Source organism: Furipterus horrens, unplaced genomic scaffold, assembly GCF_987537825.1.
Source record: "Furipterus horrens unplaced genomic scaffold, mFurHor1.1.pri manual_scaffold_5, whole genome shotgun sequence".
In the NCBI taxonomy this organism is placed as follows: Eukaryota; Metazoa; Chordata; class Mammalia; order Chiroptera; family Furipteridae; genus Furipterus; species Furipterus horrens.
The window spans coordinates 127,048,173-127,075,878 of NW_028327175.1; the positions used below are offsets into that span (position 1 = coordinate 127,048,173).

At 48.6% G+C, this 27,706-nt stretch overlaps 2 protein-coding genes across 3 annotated transcripts; one reads left to right on the forward strand and one right to left on the reverse strand.

Moving 5' to 3' along the window:
• On the forward strand, positions 1-16,702 carry ERN2 (endoplasmic reticulum to nucleus signaling 2). Of its 2 annotated transcripts, none has more exons than XM_090277735.1 (22): positions 1-135; positions 2,031-2,136; positions 2,434-2,467; positions 2,718-2,790; positions 4,422-4,494; positions 4,641-4,748; positions 5,058-5,159; positions 6,093-6,357; positions 7,541-7,619; positions 7,703-7,850; positions 7,967-8,088; positions 8,794-8,949; positions 9,190-9,367; positions 12,957-13,041; positions 13,217-13,406; positions 13,497-13,596; positions 13,674-13,873; positions 15,125-15,272; positions 15,357-15,484; positions 15,945-16,068; positions 16,152-16,219; positions 16,303-16,702. In XM_090277735.1, exons 1-22 carry the CDS (start codon positions 34-36, stop codon positions 16,513-16,515), a joined length of 2,802 nt encoding a protein of 933 aa, XP_090133861.1. In that variant the 5' UTR covers positions 1-33; the 3' UTR covers positions 16,516-16,702. The 2 variants fall into 2 exon arrangements, with proteins under 2 accessions (XP_090133861.1, XP_090133862.1); XM_090277736.1 differs by having other exon boundaries at positions 9,205-9,367.
• Positions 16,663-27,339, reverse strand: PLK1 (polo like kinase 1). The gene is made up of 10 exons (XM_090277734.1): positions 26,800-27,339; positions 25,940-26,108; positions 24,525-24,669; positions 23,575-23,668; positions 22,072-22,291; positions 19,174-19,329; positions 18,018-18,095; positions 17,668-17,822; positions 17,384-17,566; positions 16,663-17,157 (listed from the first exon to the last, which is right to left on the reverse strand). The coding sequence occupies exons 1-10, from the start codon at positions 27,205-27,207 to the stop codon at positions 16,951-16,953; spliced, it is 1,815 nt and encodes a 604-aa protein (XP_090133860.1). The 5' UTR covers positions 27,208-27,339; the 3' UTR covers positions 16,663-16,950.
• Positions 27,340-27,706: the final 367 nt, after the last annotated feature.

Below are 27,706 nucleotides of genomic sequence, written 5' to 3' on the forward strand. Positions count from 1 at the left end.
GGGACCCGGCCCGCCCTGCTGCTGCCCTCGGCGATGGCGAGTGCGGCCTGTGGGTCGGGCAGGTGGCCGCCCCTCGGGCTCGGACGCCGGCTCGGGCTACTCCTGGTGGCGCTACTGGGGACTCTCGCACCGCAGGTGAGAAGCAGGGCGAACGCGCAGCCTCCGAGGTCAGGTCCGCGGGCGCAGAGGGTTGGAGTGCGGTGGAGCAGCAGCGGTGTCTGGCTCTCCCTCGGGCTAGGGTGGCCCCCAGTCGGCCTCTGGCGAGAGAAAAGTGCTTTGGGGAGTTACCAGTTGCCCCCACAAACACCTAGCGAGAAAGACGTGCCAGAGTGGAAATGCACAGGTGACCCAACACCCAGTCCCCCTTGCAACTCAAGATGCGGATGTAGAGAACAGCTTCGGGCGGGGCGGGGGTGGGGGGGCAGTGCGGGCGTTACTATAGGGCCTTCTACAACTTCAGGGATCCCAGACGCATTGGAAAATACCATCAACTTAAAGGTCCTCTGAAAAATGCTCCCACTCGCCGTTTTACAGACAAATACAGGAGTCGCAATATGCCTCCCTCACCGATGCCGGGATCCCAGTGTGAACCACTGGGATAAATAAGCTGGAGGGAGGTGTGGGCATCTGGGCTTGCTCCTTGGAAGGGAGAAGTAGAGTCCAATGTTACAGAAATGTAACGAAAAAGCAGAAGACGCCCAGCCTGGAACCCGTGCACAGGGATGGAGTCTCCTGCGCTGTTGGGTCTGGAGCCCCAAGGACAGTTAACAGGATCACAGTTGAGTTGGGCACCCCTAGGCTAAGCTACCAGCTTTGGGTTCAACCCATGGTTGCCAAGTAGGAATGTGATCCCAATGTGGTGAGATCTGGTGTTTCTAGGAAAATAAGAAAAAATCAGAAATCCAGGTTTTAAGTAAAATTCTTCCAATGCTTTAATTGACAGTTAATTAAAAACAAATTCTAAACATGATAATAGTCAAACAAAACTCCACTGTGTGCCACGAGTATGCAACTTCTTCTCTGGGCCATGCTCCCTCTCACCATGTTGCAGGTGGTGAACCAGAGAGGCTGGGAGGCAGTTCCCTGACTCTCCACCCAAATCAGTGGCGAGGGTCCTGGAGCAGGATGTTGCCTTTGTAGGGGTGCGGCTGGGCCACCCGGATGTTAGGGTTACTGCTGGGACCTCAGCCTCACCCTGTTTGCTCAAGGAGGGGCTAGAGCAGGTGAGTTAGCTCAGCAGGGGCCTGATGGAAGGCCGCCCTTCCTCATCCTGTGCTCCTAAAGCAGCTGGGTTCATTTAGGGAGGCAGAAGTAGCTGTCCTTATGAGAGGCAGTGTGGTAAAGGAAAAAAAGATCAGGTGCTGCAATCTCAGAGTTGGTGGTTCCACCATTTGTTACCTGTGTGGCTAGTTGCCTTACCTTCCTGAGCCTGTCTCCCTCACCTGCACAAAAGTAAGAATAATAGCTGTTGTGGCTCAGTGGATTGAGCACAGGGCTGTGAACTGAAAGGTTGCTGGTTCGATTCCCAGTCAGAGCACATGCCTGGGTTGTGGGACAGGTTTCTGGTTGGGGTGTGCAAGAGGCAGCCAACTGATGTTTCTCTCTCACATTGATGTTTATCTCTCCCTCTTTCTCTCTCCGTTCCCCTCTCTCTGAAAATAAATAAAAATCTTTTAAAAAATAATAACATAGATCCCCTAGAGAGGCTGTAAGGACCAGTGTCAGTGACCTGTTGTTTTTTGTTTTTGTTTTGTTTTGTAAAGGCCTTCAATCTTCTTTGGGAAACCAGAAGGAACTGGGTGGGGAAAGGGGTAGGACTTTAATAAGTGGGAGCCAGAAGGCCTTGACTCCCACTGTAATCCCTCTCTAGGGTCAAGGAATTCAATAGGTAGAGAGCTAAGAGCTTCCCCAATCAGCCTTCCTTCTTTCTCTGTCTCCAGAGGACTTGGGAGTCACATCCAGCCCTTCCTGGGACAAGGACAAGGGGTGGTCCCAGGCCTCTCAGAGGAAGTGACTGTTTCCCACTGCAGGTCCACACCCTCAGTCCAGAGAGCCTCTTGCTTGTGTCCACCCTGGATGGGAGCCTCCATGCACTAAGCAAACAGACAGGGGACTTGAAGTGGACACTGAAGGATGGTGAGCAAGAAGTGATCACTCCTTTCTCCTTGGGCCCTGGGTTAGAGTGGTGTCGCTCCGACATAGAGAATAAGAGCATGGGATCTAGAATTCCACAAGCCAGTGTCTGTAGGCAGCTGCACCACTTAGCAGCTGTGTGGCCTTGGGAAAGCCACTCTGCCTCTCTGAACTTCAATGTCCTCTCTTATAAAATGAAGCCAAGTGTAGTGGCCCTCCCTCATAGAGTTCTCAGGAACATTGTAATACACACATGTCAAGTGCTTGGGTTGCTCATGTTCCTTGTCCCTGTCCCTGCAGATCCCATCATCCAAAGGCCAATGTATGTCACAGAGTAAGTAAACCAGTGGCCTTTTAAGAGGAGGGCATCTGGGAGATGGGGGACCCATAGTGTCTGGAGGGAGATTGGAAGAGGATGGGGGGTGCATGATGGACATTAGGGAAGGGAACTGGGCCTGGAGTTCTGTGTGCCTCCTGCAAGGGTAGGCTCCTACTAGCTAGGAAGTGGGAGGGAAAGGCACCTTTGTGAAACCAGGGCACATGCATCCAATCCTCCCCTGCCCCTGTTCCCCTCTGCTCTACAGAATGGCCTTTCTCTCAGATCCAGCTGATGGCAGCCTGTACATCTTGGGGACCCAGAAACAACAGGGATTAATGGTGGGTGTCCTTCAGTGCTTGGGGATGAGAGAAACTAGGGATTCTGTTAGACTGAGCACTGAGGGGACAGGGGGAGCAGTATGGTCAGAATATGAGCCTCCTGCAGAGGGTAAGTCACAGCTCTGGGCATATTATGGGAAGTCTGTCTGGAGGGACCTGTTGACAGGGGATTATGGGTGTGGTTCTGGCTATGTTTGCAAAGCAGGCTGACAAGGGAGCTTTTCCAGGATGCTGAGTATTTTAAGGGGAAACCTATGTATCAGTTAGCTTTTGCTAAATAACAGATGGCCCCAAACTGAATTTGCTTCACTCACAACTTTGTGGAATGACAATTTAGGCAGGGTGGTCTTGATTGAGGTTACTCCAGCCTTTGTGGTCAGCTGCTGGTCAGCTGGATGGCTCCATTTTTTAAGCCGGTTGGTGGTTGGCTGGCTTTTGACAGACGTCACTAGGCCATGTGTGTCTCATCCTCCAGCAGGCAAGCCAACAAGGGAACTAAAAGCAGCGAGAGAGAGCAAGGCCAGTGCAGAAGCACTTCTCAAGCTTTGCTCATATCACATTAGCTAAGGTCTCACCAGAAATATCACATGGCCAAGCAAGAGGGACAGGAGGAATTTGTGGCCATTTTTTCCATCTTCCACATCACAACTGTGATGAGGGTTGTTTAATATGACTCACAGGGATAGGATGGAATATGCTTTGTCAAAATTCTGATTGTGCCAGGAAGCCTGCCTGCCAGAAAGGTTTTAGTATGAGATTTAGAAGCTAAATTGGTAAGAAATGTTATTTGTGAGTCAGGCAAGGTCGCAGTGGCAAACAGCTGGCACACTCAATAGGATAGCTTGAGGAGGTTTTGTTGAAAGGATTGCTTACAAAGGTATGGGCAGAGTGCAGTTTCCTATAGCCCATAACAGTGGGGGGCCATTATCAGCCCTAAGCTCAGAGGGAGGGGAGGGAGCAGTGACCACAACCTAGAGGGTGGGTGAGAAAAGGGCCACCTGCCAGGAGCTGAAGCTTTGTGGATTGGGAGGCAGGGGAAGTGGGGGGGCTGTAAGTTTTCATTTTGATATAAGTTAAAATATAAGAAAAAATGCAAAAATAGTACAAAAAATTCTTTATTCCTTTTACCCAAATTCATCACTTTTTAACATCTTATCACATTTGCTTTATTGCTCTCTCTAGGTAGATGATAGATTAATAGATAGAATATCAAGAATGGTATATATGTATATATAAAATTTCTTTTTCTGAACCATGCATTGAAGAGTAAGTTGCAGACATTATACCCTTTACTCCTAAAATGGCACTGTGCATTTCTAAGAAATAGGACCTTTTCCTACATAGCCTTGGTATAAATGAATAAAATAAGGAAACTTAACATTGATGCAAGAGCATTATCTAATTCACAGCTCATATTAATTTTGTTCAATTATTGTTTCCTAATCCAGGATTCAAACAGGAATCACCATAGCATTTGGTTGTCATGTCTCTCGTGATCCTTAAATCTGGAACAGTCCCCCAGCTTCTCTGAGCCTCTCTGAAAAATGGAAACAATAATAATTGTACTTCATGAATAGGTTGTGTAAGTTTTTCTGCTCTTACTCCTTCTTGGAACTTTTCTGTTTCCTCAGAAACTGCCGTTCACCATCCCCGAGCTGGTTCATGCCTCCCCGTGCCGCAGCTCAGATGGTGTCTTCTACATGGGTAAGCATCTCTCCAGCCTATGGGTCCGGGTCCAGGCAATGGGGACAAGGACTTAGGCCATGAAAGGCCAGCCAGGCACAGGACGGACACACCTCACACCCTCCCCAGGGCTGTCTTGAGGGCTGACACACATTCTACCTCCACAGGCCGAAAGCAGGACACCTGGTTTGCGGTGGACCCTGAATCAGGGGAGACACAAATGACCCTGACCACAAGGGCCCTTTCTACCCACCGCCTCTACATTGGTCTCACGCGTGAGTCAGGCCCCAGTTCTGGTCAGCCCCCTCTTTTGCTCTACCCAGGCCTGGCAATTGCTCTCCAAGTTGAAATGGGCCAGTCTGTTGATTTGTCAGCCAACAAGCATTTCACTGAGCACTGAACGAAGAGCAGAGAATAGATCAGTAACCAGGACAGGCTTGGTTTCTGCCCTTGTGATGCTCACAGTCTCTGCCCCAGGCTGGGTGCTCAGAAAACCTACCCTCACAAGATGGCACCCTCTGAAGTGGGGGATGGGAGGAGTATCACATGGGTGTGCATGGTAACCTTGCTTCTGGCGTCCTCAGAGTACACGATCACCATGCATGACCCCCGGGCCCCTGACCTGCGCTGGAATACCACCTACCGCCACTACTCAGCGCCCCCCATGGATGTATCCCCTGGAAAATGTGAGTGCCACCTTTCTCTGACCCCATCTTGGAGCAACATCCCCAAGTCAGGGAACCCTGTGTGGCATCCATGACCAAGCTCCACCACATTTTGACCTACTTGACCTTCTGATGGACCTCCACATCCTGAACGATACACCCTTGATGGATGACCCTAAATGACCCTCCTCAAATGATCCCCTTCAACACTCCATATGACTCTCCTGTACCTTGATCAGCCCTAACATCCTCATGCCTCCACACTCCAAGTGAGCCCAACCAGGTCACCCTGGGTAACTCCCTACATCCTGGGTGACCCAGCAACCCACACACATTCTGAGCAGTCCCCTCATGTCCTAACTGAGCTCAAGTGCTGAGAGACCCCTGACAGATAACCCTAAGTGACCTTTCCCCAGATAACCATGACCACATTTTTGATATTATGACTATCCTACCAGACTTCCTGAGTGACCTCACAGGAGCCTCTAGGTAACCCCTGGTACTCTGGCGCCATTACTTCACATCACACATCACAAGTGACACCCCCAGAACCCCTGACTGACCTCCTGCACACTCTAAAGGATACCTAAGTGACCCCATGCCTCCAGGCCATCCTGATTACCCACCCTAAGTCATCAGTCAGAGTATAAGTGACTGACCACTCCACATCTTACCTAGTCTCTCTCAAGTAATATGAGTCCCCTTCAGATGACTCTGACTGACCCCTGCATTCTCCAAAGCTCCCAGTTGACCCTGATGGATCAGAGTGCCCCAGTGAACTCTTATTGACCTTCCCATGCCCTGCAACCCTCCAGGTGATCTCACCTGAGCTCCACACACTGAGTAGCCCTCCTGATGGCCCACCCTCAGAGAAGTTTCCCCACCCCAAGATGTCCTAAGGTACCTCAGATCAAAGCTCCCTGGTCACATCTCCCCAGCCATCTTTCTTGGCAGACATGAGCCACCTGGCATCCTGTGGGATGGGCCTGCTGCTCACTGTGGACCCAGCAAGTGGGGTGGTATTGTGGACACAGGACCTGGGTGCACCTGTGATGGGCATCTACACCTGGTACCAGGATGGCCTGCGCCAGCTACCCCATCTCACGCTGGCTCGGGACACACTGCACTTCCTCGTCCTTCGCTGGGGCCACATCCGACTGCCTGCTTCAGGCCCCCCGAACACAGCTACCCACTTCTCTGTCTTGGACATCCAGCTGCTGTAAGTGCCCATGCTGGGGGGCTGGGGAGGACCCTCTGGAAGTGTTGTATCCCAGGCCCAACGGGCAAGCGTGATGTCTGACTATGACATACCAGTGCAGTTGAACCAAGGGGCAAAATATTTCAAAATATCAACCAGTTTGGTTGATAAATAACCAGAGCCCTGAAACACTATATGTGTGCTCCAGGACCTCCCTGATAGCTCCACTGTTAACCAACTGACAGGGTAAAATCTGGCCTAGAAGGTGGTCTCTAGGTCTCCACTCCAGTGGTACAGCTGGCACCTGTTCTGCTTGCTAAAGACTATCACCTGCCTTACAGTACTAAAAACCTAACAGACCCCATCTTGGGGAGCCAAGTGATAGACTTTTAAAGCCAGTGATTAGGTACTCACTCAACTTGTTCTGCAAATATTAATTGAGCACTTACTATATATATCGGCCACTTGTTAGACTCTGGGAATACAGTAATACAGCCAGTGTTCCTACCTACAGAAATCTCAGAGTCTAGTACAGGAAATAAATATGTAAAAAGGCAATTATGGTATGATTAAAAAATGAAATAAGAGAAAAATAGGTTTGCCATTGGAATGTATAGGAAGAGTATCTAAATTGAGACTGGTGGTGGCAGGAGACAGTCATGGAACACTTCCTGGAGGAAGGGACATCTAAATTAAAATCTAAAGGGTAAATAGGAAATGAGAGAGAGAGAGAGAGAGAGTGGGAGCGAACTTCAAAACAAACATTTATTATCTTTCAAGATTTTGTGGGTCAGTTCGGTGGTTTTCTGGTCTGGGAGGACTTAGTTAATAATATGCACAGTCAGCTGGTGCTTGACTAAGCCTGGATGATCTTGGACAGTCTCACTCACCTGTCTCATAGCTGGTGAGCTTTTAGCCTAGAGAGTGTCAGATAGTGTCTTTCATGCCCCAGCTGGCTAGCCAGGTTTTCCTCCAATGGTGGTCTTGGTACCAAAGAAAAATATGAGGGGACAAGTCCCTTACACAAGTACTTCTCGAGTCTCTCCTTGTATTGTATTTGCTATTGTCTCACTGTCCAAAGCCAGACAGGTGGCCAAGCACAGAACCAATGTGGGAGGGGATAATACAAGAACATGGGTACAGTGGTAACTGAAACCACACACCACCATTACTCTTCTTTCTCCCCTTTCCTCTCCCCTACTAGAATGACGCTGTATGTAGGGAAGGATGAAGCTGGCTTCTACGTTTCCAAAGCACTGGTTCACACAGGGGTGGCCCTAGTGGTGAGAAGAGGTCTGAATGGGCAGAAAGAGGGGATGGAGCAGGGGAGCCGCCCTCACTCATCACTCTCCATGTCCTGCCACAGCCTCGTGGACTGACCCTGGCCTCCACAGATGGCCCCACCACAGATGAGGTGACACTCCAAGTCTCAGGAGAGCGAGAGGGCTCACCTAGCACAGCTGTCAGATACCCCTCAGGCAGTGTGGCCTTCCCTATCCAGTGGCTGCTCATTGGTGAGATTCCCTAGTTCAAATCTGGAATAGATGAAGATGAAGGATCTGTGATCCTGGCTTCTGAGCTGGAAGACTGAGGTCACCTTCAGCCCACTGACTTTTCCCCTGTCCTTTAGGACACCATAAGCCACCCCCAGTCCTGCACACCACCATGCTGAGAGTCCGTTCCACCCCAGGGAGTGGAACTACTGAAAACAGGCCTTCCAAGAGCATGCAGGCCCCAGCTCTCTTATCGGAGGTCAGTGCTGAAAGATTTGAGAGCTTAGAAGGAGACTTGGCCAGTGGGTGGGCAGCCATGGGACATTTTCCTCAGGCTTCTAGGAATAACATTTGAGGCGGGTCAATTGACTTCACACAATTTCCCAGAAGAAAAACATTTTTCTTTTTTTGTTTTTTGAGAAGTGTCAAAAAGATATTGGTCATCTAAATTATGAAACATGAATCACAGTTTTCTTTGCTCTCCTTCAGTGTCAAAGTTATACTATGTTTATCAAGTAAGAAAATCAAAACAGAAAAACTATAAAAACATGCTCTCCTTGGAGAGGGTTGGACAAGAATCACTAGTAGTTCAATATTAGAAGAAATAGCCATGACTTGGAGCAATAATTCTCAAATCTGGTTGCTCATTAGAATCACCTGGATGCCCACTCCAGCCCCACTGAATTAAGAATCTCTGGAGGTGGATATCTGCATTTTTGGTAATGCCCCCAAAGTATTTGTATTTTTTAGTGACACCCCAGGAAATGCTGGTCATGAGCTGGGTTTGGAGTCCAATCTCCTGGAGCACCATGATGCTTCAGCACCAGGGAGAGCACCCTGTCCCCCACCACGGGGACCGCTCACTCACTGACCCTCATGCTAAACGGATCCCTGTACTGGGTGATGAAGGGTTGGCGGTTCACAGTGAGAGGGGATGCTAAGAATGAAAGCCTTTTGTCCCCAGCTCCTGAGCCTGAGTCAGGAGGAACCTTGGGACCCGAAGCTGCACCTTGAAGAGAAAACTCCAGACTTGAATCCAGGGCTGGGACCCCAAGACCTGCTGGCGGCCAGCCTCACTGCACTCCTCCTGGGAGGATGGATTCTCTTCCTAATGAGACAGGTAAGCCCATCACCCCAACCTCAGGTCTTAGTGTATCCTAGGGAAAACTCTGCCCCTCCTCTTCAAGACCATTCAATAACTGTCTAACCCAGCTCCAATTCTGCCCCCTGCCTTTCTCACGGTGGCTCCCCAAGCCCCTGTTACTGGGCTTTGTATGTTCGTGGTCCAGTACAGGCTGTCTCAGGCACAGCTGCTGGGCCAACCACGGGGCAGGGCCTGGCCAGGACTGAGTTCTTGTAGGACCTTGTGTTTCAGCAGCAGCAGTTGGTGGAGAGACAGCAGCAGGCCCCTCCGGCACCCACCCACCCTCCTGCCATCTCACAGGATGCTATGTCCCAGCTCTCAGGGACCACCCCAGAGGACCAGAAGGGGCTGCAAAGCCCCTCTGAGCAAACCCAGCCACTTGAAGGCTCTGAAGGTGAGCTTAAGTAAACAGGGAAGGGGTTTGTCAGGGACAGAGAAAAGGGAGGAGCTGGTTTAGCTTTAAAGTCGGTTTATTAGAAGCCACTAGTGAGTAGCTTAGCCTAAACGAGTTAATAAGAGTATTTCAAATAGTGCTCGCTATGTAGTTGAGCACTCTAGACATGTCTGGCATCCTTTTTTTTTTTTCTTTTTTTTTTTATTGTTTTATTTTCAAAGATTCTGGGTGAAGATAGAATTAAGTGTAGATCTAACACCTCTACCTATTAACTTTGATGAATTAGTTAACTCCTCTGAGCCTCAGTATTCTCATCTGTCACATGGAAATAACACCCATCTCATTACATCACCTCATTGGGAGAGGTCACCAACATCATCATTATTAAATTGTACAGAGGTGATACTATGTGTGCTAAAATAATATCATATTTGGTAACAATAATAGTAAATTACCTAGGTAGCATTTGGTAGCTTCCTCCTCTTTAGAGCTTTTACTTTTTCAAACATTCCTCTTTTTTTGCTCAATTTACTCCTATGAACAAGCCCTTCAAGCCTCCTCTGTATCTGTGGGATGTCTCTCAGGGCCTTCCCCATGCTTTCATTGGTTTACTTCTACTAATCTGAGCTCCTTCTTCTGCTTCTTTGGCTCTGGGCTGAGTTGTCCTTCAGTCCTCTGCAGAACCTGCTTCTGGCACCTTCTGGTCACTGCTCAAACCACGTCATGCCTTAGAGCCTTACCTCAGGCTGAAGTTCACCCCATATGTAGCTCAGTGATCCAATGCTTTTCCCAACTTGCACCTTGCCTCTGTGGAGAGGGAACCGCTGCCCTTCCTCAGGGGTCAGCTCTTCTGGAAAGTTTCCACCACAGAATCCTCTTCACTGAGTCCTAAGTGTTGCAATTCCTGACACTTTACTGGCTCTGGGTAGGTTTTTTATAAAGTATGTTTAATTGGTTATGCTATTACAGTTATCCCAATTTTCCCCCTTTGCCCCCCTCCACCAGGTACACCCCTTCTCTCTATCAGTCCTCCCCTCACACAGTTGATGTCCATGGGTCATGTGTGTAAGTTTTTGGCTTCTCCATTTCCTATACTATTCTTAACGTCCCACTGTCTATTTTGTTCCTACCATTTATGTTTCTTGATCCTTGTACCTTTCCCCCATTTTCCCTCTTCCCCCTCCCAGCTGATAACTATCCAAATGATCTCCATATCTATGATTCTGTTCCTGTTCTGGTTGCTTGTTTAGGTTTTGTTTTGTTTTGGTTTTTTGTTTCTTTGTTTGGTTTTGATTTTTTAGTTTCAGTTGTTGATAGTTGTGAATTTATGGCCTTTTTAATGCTCATTGTTTTGATCTTTTTCTTAAATAAGTCCCTTTAACATTTTCTGTAATAATGGCTTAGTGGTGATGAACTCCTTTAGCTTTACCTTGTCTGGAAATAATTTTATCTGTCCTACTATTCTAAATGATAGCTTTGCTGGATAGACTAATCTAGGTTGTAGGTCCTTGCTTTTCATCACTTTGAATACTTCTTCTAAACCCCTTCTTATCTGCAAAGTTTCTTTTGAGAAATCTACTGGTAGTCTTATGGGAATTCCTTTGTTGGTAGTAACACTCTGCTTTTCTCTTGCTGCTTTTAAGATTCTCTCTTTATCTTTAACCCTTGGCATTTTAACTATGATGTGTTTTTTTCTGAGGTTTTGTTCTTTCGCTTCAGCCATATTTCTTTGTCTCCTCAGTTTAGCAGCCTCCCTGTGTTTGTTTCTGTGTTTCAGGTGGAGCTCCTTTCAGTCCCTGTCTTAGTAGCATGGCCTGTGTAGAAAGGGCACCTGTAAAATTATATGGGGTGGAGCCTTAGGTAATTGCCAGGGTTGGGCAACGTGCTTCATGGCTTTGCAGTTGTGTGGCGAGGGCTTGGAGAGGGGATAATCCCTCTACCTGACTTCTGGCAGTTCACCTGCTGCTCGCCCTGTTTTCTGTCACTTCACCCCCTTCCTTTAGGTGACTGCTGCCCTTCCACTTGCTACCCTGGTGGTAAATTCCAGAGTGGGTGGGTTTGCATATGTTCTAAGACTGTGCTGGTCCTTTAAACAGTGAAAGCACAGCAGTTTCTTTTGCAGCTCCAAACCCCACTAGTTTTTACAGCCAGAGGTAATGGGGGTTCTATCTTCCCTTTGCTGAAACCCTGGGCTGTGCAGTCTGACCTGGGGCTGGGATTACTCACTTTCAAGGTATCCCTCCCATCTGTTCCACTGCTGTCTTCTCTCTGCCTGTCTTTGTGACTCTGCCCCACCTACCCATCTGGATGAACGTGTCTCCTTTCAATCCTTCGTTGTTGGACTTCCATACAGCTTGATTTTCTGATGGTTCTAGGTATTATTAGTTTTGGATCTGGTTGTAATTCTTTCTATATGATTGTACAAGAAGGCAAAGCATGTCTATCTATACCTCCATCTTGACCAGAAGTTTCTGGATAGATTTCACTGCACCCTGAAACACTCATCTCCTTGGACTTGCTGATTTGAGCAGAGTCTTTTCCCAGACAACCGAAGTGTTCTTGTCAAATGGCTCTGCAGTTCCTCCTTGCCATCGTCCTTCAGTTGTCTCTCACCACTACAGCCCATTAGATCCCAGTCATTGACATGATGTTAATTCCTTCCCCAGAGGAAGAAAAAAAAGAGGATGTTGAACCCCAGCCCTGGCTCAGCTGGGACACCTCACTATATAAAATACCTAACTTTTTGCTCATCATAAAAAAAATAATCAAAGTGATATCAGTGCTTCAGGACAAGAACCCAAGAAAATAAAAGACCCAGATGGAGCCTTATGCCTCCATTATGACTCAGTGGTAATGGTCTGTATATAATACTGGATTTCCTCTGTTATCATTATTTTTTAAATGTATTCTTTTACTTCCCTTGTTTAAAGTGCCAATAAACTCTCTACTTTGGTGTTTTCAGGACCTCTAGGCAAAGCTCAGAGAGGACAGGCAGTTGTTAGGCGGTGTGATAACTGCTGTCATGGTGGGGTCACACGGGGAGCGGTGTGACCACAGGAGGGCAAATAACTCAGATGTGGGGAAATAGCAAGTGTCCTCGAAGTGATGGCTAAGCTCTGGTCCCAAGGATAAAAAGTAATTACCCAAGCGAGCTCGGGGTAGTGGAGCAGGAGTGTCCAGGTGGCACTAACACTATCAGTGAAGGCTCAGAGGGGAGAGAAAGCAGGGTGCACCTTCTGGAAGCTGAAAGGAGGGCTGCAAACTCACACCCCTATGTAGGCCAGCTGCATAAAGTAAAGGAGCGAAGCTACCATGTAGAAGAGAGAATAGGAAGTAGTTGGGACTGTAGCACACTGGAGAGCGGGTGTCTTGTCTAAACTGCTTTACAGATGAGAAAACCAAAGTCACAGCAATTAAGTACATGCCCAGTATATACACAGACTAAGTGGCAGTACCAGGCATTGGACTGGGACAGTCTCACACCAGGATGGGCATGGAAGTGGGGGAAAGTCTGAAGAAGAGTGAAGACAGGGTGGGTCTGGACTGGGTGTTGGTGGCTTCCTGAGACCTCACCCTCCTCTCCCCCTAGCTGATCAGCTCACTGTGGTGGGGAAGATCTCCTTTAACCCGAAGGACGTGCTGGGCCACGGGGCAGGCGGGACTTTCGTTTTCCGGTGAGTGGCAGCCAGGGGCCAGGCTGGAAATGTGGCCCTCACAGATCTTTCAGCCGCTGCCCTTTGGAGAGCTGTTCTCTTAAGGATCCCTGAGATGGGTGCAGGCTGGTGCCTTGTGCCAGTCCTAATCTTTCCTCTGACTGCCTCTCTGAACCTCCATTCTCCCACCTACCAGGGGACAGTTTGAGGGGAGGGCAGTGGCTGTCAAGCGACTCCTTCGTGAATGCTTTGGCCTGGTCCAGCGGGAGGTCCAGCTGCTGCAAGAGTCAGACAGGCACCCCAACGTGATCCGCTACTTCTGTACAGAGCGGGGACCCCAGTTCCACTACATTGCTCTAGAGTTCTGCACTGCCTCCTTGCAGGAGGTGAGGCTGGAGTGCAGGGAGGTGTGCATGGGTGGGATGGCCCAGAGGTCCTGGGCTGCGGAGTGACCTTTGCCCCTCACTGCTCCTCAGTACGTGGAAAGCCCAGAGCTGGACCACTGGGGCCTGGAGCCTGAGACAGCACTGCAGCACCTCATGTCTGGCCTGGTGCACCTGCATTCCTTACACATAGGTACCCACCCACTTCCCGTCCCCTGCCCCCACCCTGCCTTCTCCACCTCTGTTCCCAGCTGCCTTCTGCTCCCACAGTGCACCGGGATCTGAAGCCAGCCAATGTGCTCATCACGGGGCCTGACAGCCAGGGCCGAGGTAGGGCGGTCCTCTCTGACTTTGGCCTCTGCAAGAAGCTGCCAGCTGGCCGTTGTAGCTTCAGCCTACGCTCAGGTGTCCCCGGCACGGAGGGCTGGATGGCACCTGAGCTCCTCCAGCTCCTGCGCCCAGACAGTCCTGTGAGTCATCCTGTCATCCTGGCCCAATGCCTCTCATGCCAGGTTCCATGTCACTGCTGTGTGAGCTTGATCCTGTTTCTTCATCTGTAAAGTGAGAGAATTCATCCTTTCTTACCTAGAGCAGTGGCTCTCAACCAGGGACTATTTTACCACCTAAGGGGCTCTGGACAATATCTAGAGATATTTTTGGTAATCACACTTGGTGGTTGGTTGGGGCAGGGTGTGTGTGGGGGGGACTTGTTACTGGCATCTGGTGGGTAGAGACCAATGATGCTGCTAAATGTCCTGTGACTACCCCCTACATAACAGAATATGATCAGACCCAAAGTGTCAACAGTATCGAGGTTAAGAAACTGAGCTATAATGGTTCTAACTCTTCACTCTGCTGCAGTCACTGGAAAACTTTTAAAAATTCAGCCGCCCAGGCCCCACATCCAGTGATTACAGCCCGATTAGCGGGGGTAAGGCCCCAGGGGGTCTCATGTGTAGCCAGGGTGGAGAACCACTAGAGTCAATGGTTAGGGAGATCAGATGCGCTGATATTGTTGAAGCACAGAGCAGTGTCTGACCCGAGACACTTGAGTTTGAGGCCCCAGAATTAGATTATGCAGCCCTCAGTGTGTATATGTAAAAGTTGCAGTTATGGGCATAGATGAGAGCAGCACAAAAGGACAGTCACTAGGCAAAGCCACCCCCGACCCCTAAAGTTTAGAGAAAGCCAGAAGTGGCATCCTGGAGGCCAAAGGGCCACAGGCACTGTTAAGAGCCTGTACAAGTTCTTTTGATTTTTAATTAGTGGCCAATATTTTAACTTTTGGGGAATTGCACATAAATATCTAGGTTTCTGGATCCTCTTGGGAAATGAGAGCTCTAAAACCCCAAGAGAGTGCCGTGGAGGCAAACAGCTGGGTTTCAATTATAGCTGCTGCCTGTGGACAGATTCCGGGCCAGATCACATAGTCCTGCCACCTCATTGCTTTATGCCTGGCCAGCCTTCACTCAGTGATGTTACCTGCTAGATCTACAGGAATGACACTTGGAAACCTGAACTAGAAGCTCAGTAGGGGAAAAGATTTTCAATAAAACCATGGACCCCTTTCAATGGTGCAGGGAGTAGGGGATTTAGGACCAAGGAGATACCTCTCAGGAAGCACCCCTGAGTTCTACTCTGAACCAAATTCCCCATGGGAGAATTCAGCCAGGCGGACTCCTGGAAACAGACTTCCTCCTTACGCTCTTTTCTGTCCCCAGACCAGAGCAGTGGACATCTTCTCTGCAGGCTGTGTGTTCTACTATGTGCTTTCTGGTGGCAGCCACCCCTTTGGAGAGATTCTTTATCGCCAGGCAAACATCCTTGCAGGGGCTGCCTGTCTGGCTCACCTGGAGGAAGACGCCCATGGTGAGGGGAACTTAACCCAGCAAAAGAGGGAAGAAGCAGGGCAGGAGGCTTGGGTGCTCTAAAGCCATCCCCTTTCTCCTATAGACAAGGTGGTTGCCCGGAGCCTGGTTGAGGCTATGTTGAGCCCACAGCCGCAGGCACGCCCCTCTGCACACCAGGTGCTGGCCCACCCATTCTTCTGGAGCAGAGCCAAGCAGCTCCAGTTCTTCCAGGTCAGGGGAAATTTTGGGAATGGGTGCAGAAAGCTCCAAGTTTGGATCCTGAGTAACAAGGGGAAGACAGATTAACTGGGGAAAAAAGGACTTACCTACCTGGGCCAGGAAGCCTGGTTTCCTTACCTAAACCAAGATGGCGCAAACTCCTAAATGTTGCCATTTTGGCTACCCAGTTTACTCATCACCACCATCCCAGGCCCAGCTTCCTCTTGGGTGGGAGTACACTGTTGCTTTCAACCCAAAAGGTATACCAGTGCCCAGAAAGCCCATTTCAAATTGTATGGCCTTGAGCAAGGGACTTTGTACCTCAGAGTCGGTTTGCTCATCTGTAAAATGTAAGACAACAGTATCTATCTCATGGTTTGGTGAAGACTTGGTGGGATAACATGGGAGAGGGCTCCTGGCCTTGTGGCCTCTGAAATTGGTCAAAGGCTCAGGAGCTCTATGGGGGTCCTAGGACGTCAGTGACTGGCTGGAGAAGGAGTCTGAACAGGGGCCCCTGGTGATGGCACTGGAGGCAGGAGGTTCCACTGTGATCCGGGGCAACTGGCACAAACACATCTCCGTGCCACTGCAGACAGGTAGAGGCCAGACGCTGGGTGGGCCAGGAAGGCCAAGGGAAGCCCAGTGGCAACAGCTTTGCCAATGATTTCCCTGCCCACAGATCTGAGACGGTTCCGGTCATATAAGGGGACTTCAGTGCGAGACCTGCTCCGTGCTATGAGAAACAAGGTGTGTTTCAGCGCTCAGGTAGGGCCTGGCTTTTGGAAAAGCCTAGTCACCACTGAGCTGGGACTCTGCTCTAACCCCTCCAGAAGCACCACTACAGGGAACTTCCGAGGGAGGTCCGGCAGGCGCTAGGCAACGTCCCTGACAGCTTTGTCCAGTACTTCACAGACCGCTTCCCGCAACTGCTTCTCCACACACACCACACCATGAGGAGCTGCGCATCCGAGAGCCTTTTCTTGTCCTACTATCCACCAGCCTCAGGGGCTATGGAGCCATGCCCACGGGCTGCTGGGAGCTGAGGCCAGCCAGCCGAGGAACTAGGCCTGGGGCTGAGGCTGGCCTCAGCATCAGAAAATACCTGCAGAGGTGTGGCAGGCTGGAGACAGATACTGGAACTAAGATGTGCTGAGAGCCCACGTGCCAGGCACCCCTTGGAATGCAAGAAATAAAGATTCTCATGTGTTTAATATGTATAAAGGCAAGCAAAGGACAGTCCTGAATCCAACAGCAATATTCTGTACACATGGTGGGGTTGAGAAGGAAGGGAAGGGGCCACAGAACCCACACTCGATCATGTACAAAAATAACTTACACAGCAGCCCCCACCTGCAATGGCTGTCTCCATAGCCACCAGGGCTAGGGGCACACTATAAAAACCAGCACCGTGGGAGCTAACCCCAACAGGCCAAGGTACTGGTGGGGGAAACAGGGGCACCAGTCCGGAGAGGACAGGCCTACGACGAGGCCTTGAGGCGATTGGAGGCCGAGCGCGAGCTCAGCAGCTTGTCAACCATGGTGCGGGCATATCGGAGCCGGCTGGCCAGCTCTTTGGAGCAGCCATACTCCTCCAGGAGGCTCAGGCGGTATGTGCGGAAGTCCCGCTTCTCATTGATGTAAGTCACAGCAGCCATCAGTGGGCACAGGATGAGTTTGGTGTGGTCCTAGGAGGGAAAGAAGGAAGGGGATGGGCAGAGGATGATCAGTGGATTAAAGATCTAGGTGCCAGTATAAGGAAAAGCCCAGCTGGTTGGGCGACCTCTCTTCCTGCTACCAAGGAAAAGTCCCATGCCTCCCATTCCCCACCCAACTCCATGGAGTCTGCTATAATGCCTGTTGGGTTATTTGCCTGCCAGGTGCAGATCCCCAACTCTCCCTGCCCGGGCTCACCTGGAAGAAGTTGATCTGCACAGAGCCATTACTAAGGTGCAGGATGATGGCACTGCGGGTACGAAACCAGGTACGCAGGTAGGGCAGCCGGGCCAGCTCATCACCTTCCCGTGGTGTGATATTGGCCCCCGCCTTCAGCAAGTGTTCGCTCATGTAGTTTCGAAAATACTTAAGGAGAGTGATCTAGTTGGAAAGTCAGGGAGGGAGTCCAGAGTTAGAGCCCAGCCCCTGGCACATCATCCACTCCTGCTGGCACTGGGCCACATGGGCCACCCGGCACCCACCTTCTTCATTAAGGAGTTGGGATGGGAATTCACAGTGAGGTAGGACTCTGTGCCGTCACGCTCTATGTACTGCAAGCTGTCGCCATCGTTGTAGAGGATAAGGCGTGTTGAGTCATTGAAGAGCACCCCTACGCTGTTGTCACATAGTTGATATCCTGGCAGTAGTAGGGGGAGACCTCATCAAGGGGAGCAGGGAACAGGGGGACATTGGAAGTGGGCACTGGGAGGTCTGGGATGGAGACAGGAGGGTCTGAGAGAGGACCTGGCGGCCAGAAAAGGCAAGAGCCCGTAACAAGACAAGGGATCACAAGGCCATCCCTGGGCCACCCACCCATCTGGAGGAAACCTACCAAGGCCGTACTTGTCTGAATAGTCCACCCACTTGCTGACCCAGAAGATGGGGATGCAGGCAGGATCCTCAGCCTCCTCTGGGATGGAAACAGACAGAGGATTAGTCAGAATCAGCCTCTTCATCTCAAATGGCCCACACCAAGAGAGCCTGCTGGGCACTCCACCTGGGCTCAGTCAGGCAAGAGGCCTGGGGCCACACAGAGCAAAGCAAGGCTCTGCTGCCAACAAGCTCAGACAAGCAAGACAGACATGTAAGTCTCAAGTTATAGTGCACAGCACCAAGTTCCACTCATCTATTCAATGGACCCTTTTAATCAAAGGCCTACTGTGTGCTGGACACTGTCACAGGTATGATGAGCAATGACCAAAACTCAGCTTTCATGAAGTCTGCATTCCAGTCAAAGGGACAGAGGCTAATCAAAATAATAAAACAAAATATTTAAGTTGCTTTTATCATGGTGAGAGTCAGTGGCTGACAGATATCTAGCTTTCCAGTTTTGAGTGATTAGAAAATTGTGAGAAGATAGACAATTTCAAATACATCAAAATGTTAAGTTCAGTGACAGCGATAATCCCTTCTTTTAAATATAGGAAACCAATATGGAAACTTTAGAATATGTTGGATGAGATGTGTTATAGATAATATAAAACAGGTACGGGGTGGCAAGTGCTAGGACCAGGGACAGGAAATGCTCATCAAGGGGAGACATCAGGGCAGACATTTGAAAAACATCAGTCTGAGCCATGCAGGTATCTGTAGGAAGAACGTTTCAGGGGAAGAGACGAGACAAGCAAAGCCCTGAGGCTGAGCAAGTGCAGGTCTGTTATTTCAACTGTCTTGAAGGCTAACCAGGAATTCTTTCAACAGAAGAAATACAGTGTGTGAATATGGACTAAGGCAGCACAGCAAGGGGCTGGGAGATGAGGCACTTGTGGAGACAGAACAGATGAGTCAGAAAAAGGAAGGAGCCAGACCATGGAGTGCCTTGGGCATCAGGCTAACTCACTGGGATTTTAATCTTCAGGAAATGGGGGAACTAAATATATTATGGGGACAGAAGCCTGGACAAGCCACCACACTCTGCTGTCTGAGACTTTCCTGCCCTCTAGAGATGCCTCAGGCAACCCCCAACCCCAGCCTGCTGCAGTGCCCACCTTGCCTCACCAGCCCCCGCTCTGAGGGCTTGGAGGCATTGACGCTGTGCAGTTGCTGCAGCAAGTCACCAAGGTGGCAGTCCACTGCCTCAGCGGTCTCCCTGACCACCGGTTCCTCTTTTTCTCGGGGCTGCTCAGGGATGGAGTTCTCTGTGCCTAGAAGAGAAGACATGGTCATTAGCTGGGTATAAAAGCAGCAGGTTGGGAGGGCACAGGGCCCCTGGCACAGCTGGTACTCTCCCCATAGAAAACCTTTCAGCTGCTACTGCTTTAGGGAAACTGAGTCCGTGCCAGGTTATTAGAGTTCATGCTCTAAGGACAAGCACATGGCATTCACTGGTACCTCTAGGACCGAGCCAAGCCCTTTAGGACAGCGTCACAGCCACACACAGAGTGTCAGACACTCACAATTAAAAGTACCTTCGGCATCTAGGAAAATCAGAGGGTCAGTAAACTGCAGACCAGCAGGATGAATTCAGCAGGCATTCCATAAAAACTTAAGCAATTTCCCACCCTAAAATTTGCTTTATATACTTATATATGACCAAATATAAAATTTGCTTTATATACTTATGACTTTTCAGACCAAAAGTCTGAAAAGACGCACATCGAAACATGGGTTATACATGTGGTAGAAGCATGATTTTGTCTTTATGCTTCTATGTTTAATTCTCTCCCCACCAACATGTGCTCATTGTCCTTGCGTAATATCAAATTCTTCTCTAAAATACTTAAAGATCAGAGTTTTCAATTTTTAAAAACTATGCTGTGATAAAGACTTAACTGTGAAACAACAATTGGGATTTGCTTTAAAAACTCCAGCCAAAAAAGAGAGGAGGAGGAGGAGGAATAAATAAAAATATAGGCAAATAACTATTGAAAATGTTTGATAAATATATGGGGGTTCTTCATACAGTTCTTTCTATATTTGGGTAAGTTTAAAACTTCAGTGTAAGAAGTTTTAAAAAAACGTTTTATGTCCAAAAATTAAAGCCAAAAGAACAAAAAAGCAATTCTTAAAATAACATTACTATTTGTCTTGGCTGGTTTGGCTCAGTGAATTGAGCACTGACCTCCAAACTGAAAGGTCACCGGTTCAATTCCTATTCAGGGTACATGCCTGGGTTGTGGGGCCATATCTCCAGTTTGGGGGCATGTGACAGACAACCAACTGATGTTTCTCTTCCTCTCTTTCTCCCTTCCTTCCCTTCTCTCTAAAAATAAATAAATAAAATCTTAAAAACAAAACACTATTACATGATAGCCCAAAGAATATCAAGTTCAGATTGACATAAATAAATACACGGGAGAGAAGCAACAGCTCTTCCTTATAAAAGAATTCCAATGAATAAATGTAGAAGGAGCAAGGAAAGAGAAATATCACTGTCAGAATACCACAGTTATAATTGCCACAGGCAAGACCAACCATGAATGCTAAAATCAGTGAGCAAAGTCTGAGTAGAAACATGACAGTCTCAAAGTAGCTCTGGGCAAGGCATGTTTTAATTACAAAGGAAAAATAATGATTGCAATGGAGAAGCCCATCAGACACCAATATGACCAAATAATCAAGACTAACATCACCAATAAAAGAAATGTCAAAAATTAAAACCAAAAGAAAAAAAGAGAATCCTTAAAATAACAGTATTACATTATGTATAGCAGAAACAAGTGAACTTATATATTAAATCAGCACATACTAAATTGATGCTATGTCCACACAGAGAAAAAAGTATTTCAAGTGATTTTTTTTTCACACTACATATCTTTAGTGAAATCTATTCCAAGGACAAACAGAACTGCAAGAAAATAAAACATTATATGTTGAAAAATGAGTATATATTAATGTAAGGAAACAAGATTTTCAGTTTTAAGAGAAATACAAATATAAAATCAAAGAAGTGAAAATCCTATAACATTATATTTCAATCAGATACTTAATAATTACCCAAAGAAAAATAGTTACTTCACAGTGGAGAAAGATTGCTATAAAACAATTATATCAACATTAAATTTCCTGAACTTAATAACTGGGCCATGTGCTGGGGTTCTGTAAAAGAATCTTTGTTTTGGGGAAATATATGTTGAAGTATTATTAAGTTGTAAAGGACAGGATATACACAACTTACAAATAGTGCAGAAGAAAGAGAGAAAGGGAGGAAGGAAGGGGACTGATGAAGCAAAAGTGTGAAATGTGGATCCGAGTAAAGTGGATATAGAAGTTTTGTCTTCTTTTACACCTTTTCTTAAGTTTGAAATATAACAAGTTAAATAAAATGCTGAAAAGACATGAATTGGAAATATCACCATAAACTCAAGACCCCCCCCAATTATGTATTTCCTAATTCTGTCCTCTGAAGAGACCTAGAAAACAATAATAACCTAATCAGTGGCAAGTGGTTTTAAAAGAAAATGTTCATCATTTTTAAAGAGAGGCACACTGAAGTTTATAGGGATAAAATGGTAAGGTGTCTGGGATTAACTTCAAAAACTTCAAAGGGATAAAAAAAGAGAGGAAGCACATGTGACAGAATCTTAATAACTTGAATCTGGTAGGTAGGTATGAAGTCCACTGCCCTAAATTCTACATGAATATTTGAAATTTTTTGTATTTTCTCAATGAACCATACATGAGAAATATTAAGAATTTTTTCAAATAAGAATTTTTCAGGTGTGGCATTCAGTCAACTCTCCTCTTTCTGGTCCTGACAGGTCTGATTCAATCTTGTTAAGGTCTGTCTTTCCTGACAGGGCTGAGGAAAAGGGCATTTTGCTATGGGAAGGAGGGGCCTGCCCTACTGCACACATGAGCTCTGGGGCCATCCACCCACACATCTAAAACGTAGGCTCTTTGTGGGTGGGAGGGGGTTGCTGTTGTCTACCTGGACCTTGTTTTACCTTTATTGAGGACTGAGAGAGGCTTCCGGTTGCTGGGGTCCAGGCTGCTGGGAGCAATGGAAAACCTGGGTGGAATGGTGAGGCAGGTGATGGGGAGACGACCAGGGATATAGCCAGAAGTAAAAAAATCATCATTGAGTAGCTCGTGGATGGTGGGGCGGGCAGTGGGATCGGTCTGAAGCATCTTCTGAATGAGGGAGGCAGCCACGGGATTGATGTGCTGGAGCAGGGAGAGAAAGAGCCATAAGTGGGATGGGATAACGCCTAGAGTGCAGCACTGTCCAAGGAGCTGGCAGGTCCAATCCACATGCAAGCCCTGGTGTCAAACAGACCCCAATCCGTGACTGCAAACAGGCCAAGTTCCACACTATCAACTTTGCTAAGTTGACAAGTGTCAGACTCAGTGTGAGAATGGTTTATTTCTCCTTCCTCTTCAAACTCAAGATTGATTTGAGGCCGTTTTGTCTGAGTTTGCTATTGCTCACCACTAGAGTAGCACTTGAGAACACAAGCTTTGGGATCACAGAGACCTGGCTTAAGTCCCAGTTCTGCCCTTAATACACCAGCTGTCACAAGTATCTTCATCTATAAAATGGGGACAGAGCACCATGCCTGGTGAGAAGATTCAATGGGATATAACATAGCATAGGTCAAATGCATAGTGACAGCCTAGCATTAACTCTGTACTCACTATGCTCCAGGAAAACATCCTATTTAGCCCTCATGGAAACACCTAAGGGGTGGAGATCTCTATTACTACGCCTCTCTTGCAAATGAGGAAACTGAGGCACAGGGACGTTAAGTGCCTAAAAATACACACCTACTAAGTGGTAGTGCCAGCATCCACACTGATGCAATCTAGCCAGCTCAAGGATTCACACCCAACCACTCCACACTGTGTCCAACTGACAGTTAACTGACTGTCATTATGGGGACAGGGCTCTTGGCTGCATACAAGGCAAACACATGAAAGCAGCCATGTGCCAGGCTTGCTTTCAATGAATTTATGTTGGTACTTATGAAAATGGACACCACTTTGGACTCACGGTGATCCATAACTATGAGCCCTTCTGTATGCAAGGTACTGTGAGAGGTGCTGCCCTCCATTTCATAGACGAGAAACCACAGCTCAGAAGATCCAGGCTACTTGCCCATCTACATCAAGAGAGGCCATTGCCAAAGCTTAAGCGGCACTTCTAGTCCTGCCTCCTACTCTCTTCCCATTTTTTTTTTTTTTTTTTGGTGTTTATTTTTTATACTTCTGGGTTACCTACCCAAACTTTGAAATCTACAAACCCTCTCCCCCTGGAAAAAAATGCCTTTGTGCACATATGTCTAGATCTGTATGTAGTTTCAGACATGGACCCTCTAAGGCTCTGAGGCTACCCAAGGCATGGGTTGACCTAGCTCTGTGTCCCCAGGTTCTAGCTGGGCTCAGTAAATAGTTTTGTGGGGGAGGTGGAACAAAATATAATAAATTTAATTTCAAGTGTTTTTAGTCACCTTGGGAATACTGTACTCATTCTTCTTGATCCGGAGGTAGGTTTCTTTTAGGCAAGATGTCTCAAAAGGTGGTTTGCCCACTAACAAGGTATACCTGTAAGTACAAGGTGGGATATGGTTCAAGGCTGTCAGCCAAAACGCAGATGCAGGAAGAATCATCTCAGGGCCAGAATGAAAGCCAGGCATCCTTTTGATACTCACTCAGTCCCTGAGGACACTTCCCAAGCCCACTGAATAGCCCCAGGTACCAGAACACTGAGAGAGAGAGCCCTCAATAGATTACAGGTGATGAGAACCGGATTCTTATGGGAGTTTTCTAGGGCTCAGAGGCCACCAGCCAATACAGAACAAGTCAAAGTGGGGGGCTAACTTGCTCCTGCAGTCAGCTCTGCATTTACTAGTTCTGTACTTCAAGCCTGAAATTTTCATTTAAAATAGCTCCACTGAAAAGAAGTAGGAAGGTCATCACCATAGTTCATTTCTAACTCCAGAACTCCAACAACAAAGATAACCCCTGAAAAGGCCCTCTGCCCACCACCCAGCTCTGATGGCCTTGACCTGGACTCCAGGCACCTCCCCCTGCCAGCTCCAACTCCTGTCCTAAGTCCTTCATCCCAATGCTGCTTTCCAGATCAGTGGTTCTAAAATTGTTGTGCAGAAGAATCAGCCAGCGATCTGGTTAAAATGCAGATTCCAATTCAGCATTCTGGGTCCTGAGGTTCTGCCTTTCTAACAGGTTTCTGTGTGATGATGTTGCTAATCTGTGGACCACACTTTTTAGGCCCAGGCTACAGGAATCCTACAGGATACACCAGTGACAAGAAAAGATAGAAAAATTAGGCTGTTTTTAGGTATTCTGTCCTTTGAGCAGCCTTTTCAGAGGCAGATTGGTTCATAGCCGAGATGTCCAAAAGAACCCCTGCTGAGGCCAGGTGGGCCTCCCAACTTACATGATGCACCCAATGGACCACACATCCACTTCAAAACTGTGCCCTTTCTTGCTCAGCACCTCAGGAGCTATGTAATTAGGAGTTCCACACAGGGTCTTCTTCCGTTCCCCATCATATTCAACTTTGGTTGCCAGTCCAAAATCCCCTGGGGCAGAGGAAGGAAGAGGAAGTACTCAGATGCTAGCCCCTGTCATCTGTCCACGCAGACAACTTGATTCTGGTTTGACCACAGAGAACTAGGGTCATCTGATCTGTTCCTTGCATGCAGCAAGGCCTACCTAGGAATCCTCCCACCCTGCTGGCCCAAGGAGGAGGCCTCTCAATGATCCTCCTAGCCACTCCCCTTAGAAAGAAGGACTAAGTTTCTAAAAGGGAATTGACAGGGGTAGAAAAGCTCAGGGATCAAGCAGGTCAACTTCAAGACTGCTACAGGCAAGCTTGTGAGGTAACAGGGAGGGGCTGGGACTGTGGCAAACCAGAATGAGTCAATGGGGAACAGCTACTTTTCATCCCAGCAAGGAGCTGCCCTGAGGGAATGCTGTCCCTGTACCACTGGAGTTTCCAATGGTTTAAAAGGAGCTCCAAATTTAAAAAGTGAAAGCTCATTTAAATTCTTTAAAAAATATTATTTTGTAAGAAACAACAAGTGCTGGAGAAGGACAAAAGGGAACCTTCATACACTGCTGATGGGAATGCAAACTGATGCAGCTATTGTGGAAAAACAGTATGGAAGTTCTTTAGAAAAATTAATAGAGCTGCCATATGGCCCAGCAATCCTTCTTCTGAGTATCTACTCCCCAAATTTGAAAACACTTATTTTTAAAGACATATACCACTATGTTCATTGCAGCATTACTCATGGTAGCCAAAACATGGAAACAACCTAAATGCCCTTCAACAAATAACTGAATAAAGATGTGGTACATATATACAAAGGAATATTACTGGGCCATAAAAAAGGACAAAATACTGCCATCTGTGACAACATGGATAGATCTCGAGAGTATCATACTGAGTAAAATAAGTCAGATGGAAAAGGACAAGAACCATATGATTTCACTCATATCTGGGATACAAAACAGAAATCAATAGACAAACAAACAAAACAGATTTATAGACAGACAATAGTATGGTGGTTACCAGAGGGGAAGGGGGATGGAGGAAGAAGAGTAAAGGGGATCACATAAACGATGATGGAAGGAGACTAGGCTCTAGGTGGTGAGTACACAATGCAATATATAGATGTACTATATAACAGAATTGTACACTGAAACTTATAGAAGTAATCAAAAGCGCAGCCTTCCTACCATCTTCTTCCTTCTTCCCCAGCCTCCTCCTTATTTCCCCTCTCCCAGTCTCCTCTTTATTTCTCCTTTTCTGTTGTGTCAGGAACTCCTGCAGGCCCAGAGCCTCACCTATTTTCACCTCCAGATCCTCATTCAGGAAGAGGTTGCCCAGCTTGAGGTCCCGGTGAATGACCCGGTTTCGGTGCAGGTACTGGCAGCCGAGGACGATCTGGCGCAGATAGTAGCGGGCCTCCGGCTCTGTCAGTGCTTTTCTCCGTTTGTGGAGCTCCAGGAGAGACTGGGCAGGGGGAAAGAGAGGAAGGAGGGAGAACGAGGCGCGGTGGTCGGTACTGAGGTGCAAGGGTGAACTCGGTTATCATTAGGTAAAGGCAGCCCAGGACCCCCGCGCACATCCGCGCCATTTTTTCTCCAGGACAATTAGGATCTGGGCTCCCCCGTAAACCTGGCACTTCCGTTTCCTACTGGCTCCTTCCAAAGCTCCTGCCTTGGGACCTCTTTGTCAGCCCCACTCCCTCAGCTCAAAGTCCCCTGTATCCTCTTCCCCGGTCTTTCTGCAGCAGTAGACCCATTTCCTGAACCTCCGAGTCTGTCTTCCAACCACCCTCCCTCTCCCTGAGCCAACCCCAGTCCGGAAGCTCCAGGCCCACGGCACCCCTTTCCCGGGACTCCACCCTTGGCAACTCCGGAAGCCCTAGCGTCCATTAGCAGAGTTCTCCCCAGGTCCCCAGCACCCAGAGTCCGGGAGCCCACTTCCCTAGCAGCGACAGGACTCGGGCTTCCCTAACCGAAACCCCTCCCCCAGAAACTCTCAAACTCTGTCCGAGAGTGTTCCCACCCCTGACGCGAGGTTCTCAGCACCCGTCCACTGTCGGCCCCGAGCCCCGGGCTCCCCTTTTCCGGCAACCGCGGGTCCAGGCGCTCCAACCCCCGCCTCCGGGCAGCTTCAGTCCCCCAACGACGACACTCACCCTCCGGCGGCAGAGCTCCAACACCACGAACACGAAGTCGTTGTCCTCGAAAAAGCCGTGGAAGCCCACGACATGCTGGTGGGCGAGGCTGCGGTGAATGGATATCTCCATGGACATCTTCTCCTTCTGGTGCGGCTTCAGCAGCAGCGACTTAGGCACTATCTTCCCTGCGAACACCTCCTTAGTGTCCGTGTCCGAGATCTCGAAACACTTGGCAAAGCCGCCCTTCCCCAGAAAGCGGCCCCGCAAATAGCGCCGCCGACTGCGTGGATCGACCAGGACCTCCGGGATCTCCTTCCCCGGCGGGCCGGCCGCCGGAGCCCCCGGAGCTGCAGCACCGGGACCCCCGGCTTTGCCTGGGTCGGCTGGTGCCCGCGCCAGCTTCCCTGCTGTTGCCGCTGCACTCATGTTCCCGGAGTTGCTCAGCAGCTCTCCAGGTCCTGGGTAGAGGTTTGACACCCCTCGGATCCTCCTCGAATTCAAACGCGGCGCCGGGAACGTTACAAAAGCCTACGCGCCCCTGATTGGCCGCGGGGATTTAAAATCCAAACCCGCCCGCCGCGCGGCACTCTGGGTGCGCTCCGCGCAGCAGCAGCCTCTACACCTTACACCATCGGAAGCCCTGCGGAGGGGCGGGGGCCCTTGATTGACAGTAACTCACGAACAGCGCACACGTGGGATGCCTGGGAAAAAAGCCGTGCCAGAGGCCGAGTTCAGGTTTCTTCTCTCTCCGGCCCAGGAAGCAACTCCTTCTAGGAAGCTTTTCTTAACCTCTTCCTCCACCCCCACCCCGCCTTCTAGAATATAAAATCAGAATAGAGACTTGGCAGTGCCAAGAGATAGCTTGGGAGAACCCTAGAACCCGCCTCCAATGCCATCAGCTCTCTTCTGAGATACCCCCAATAAA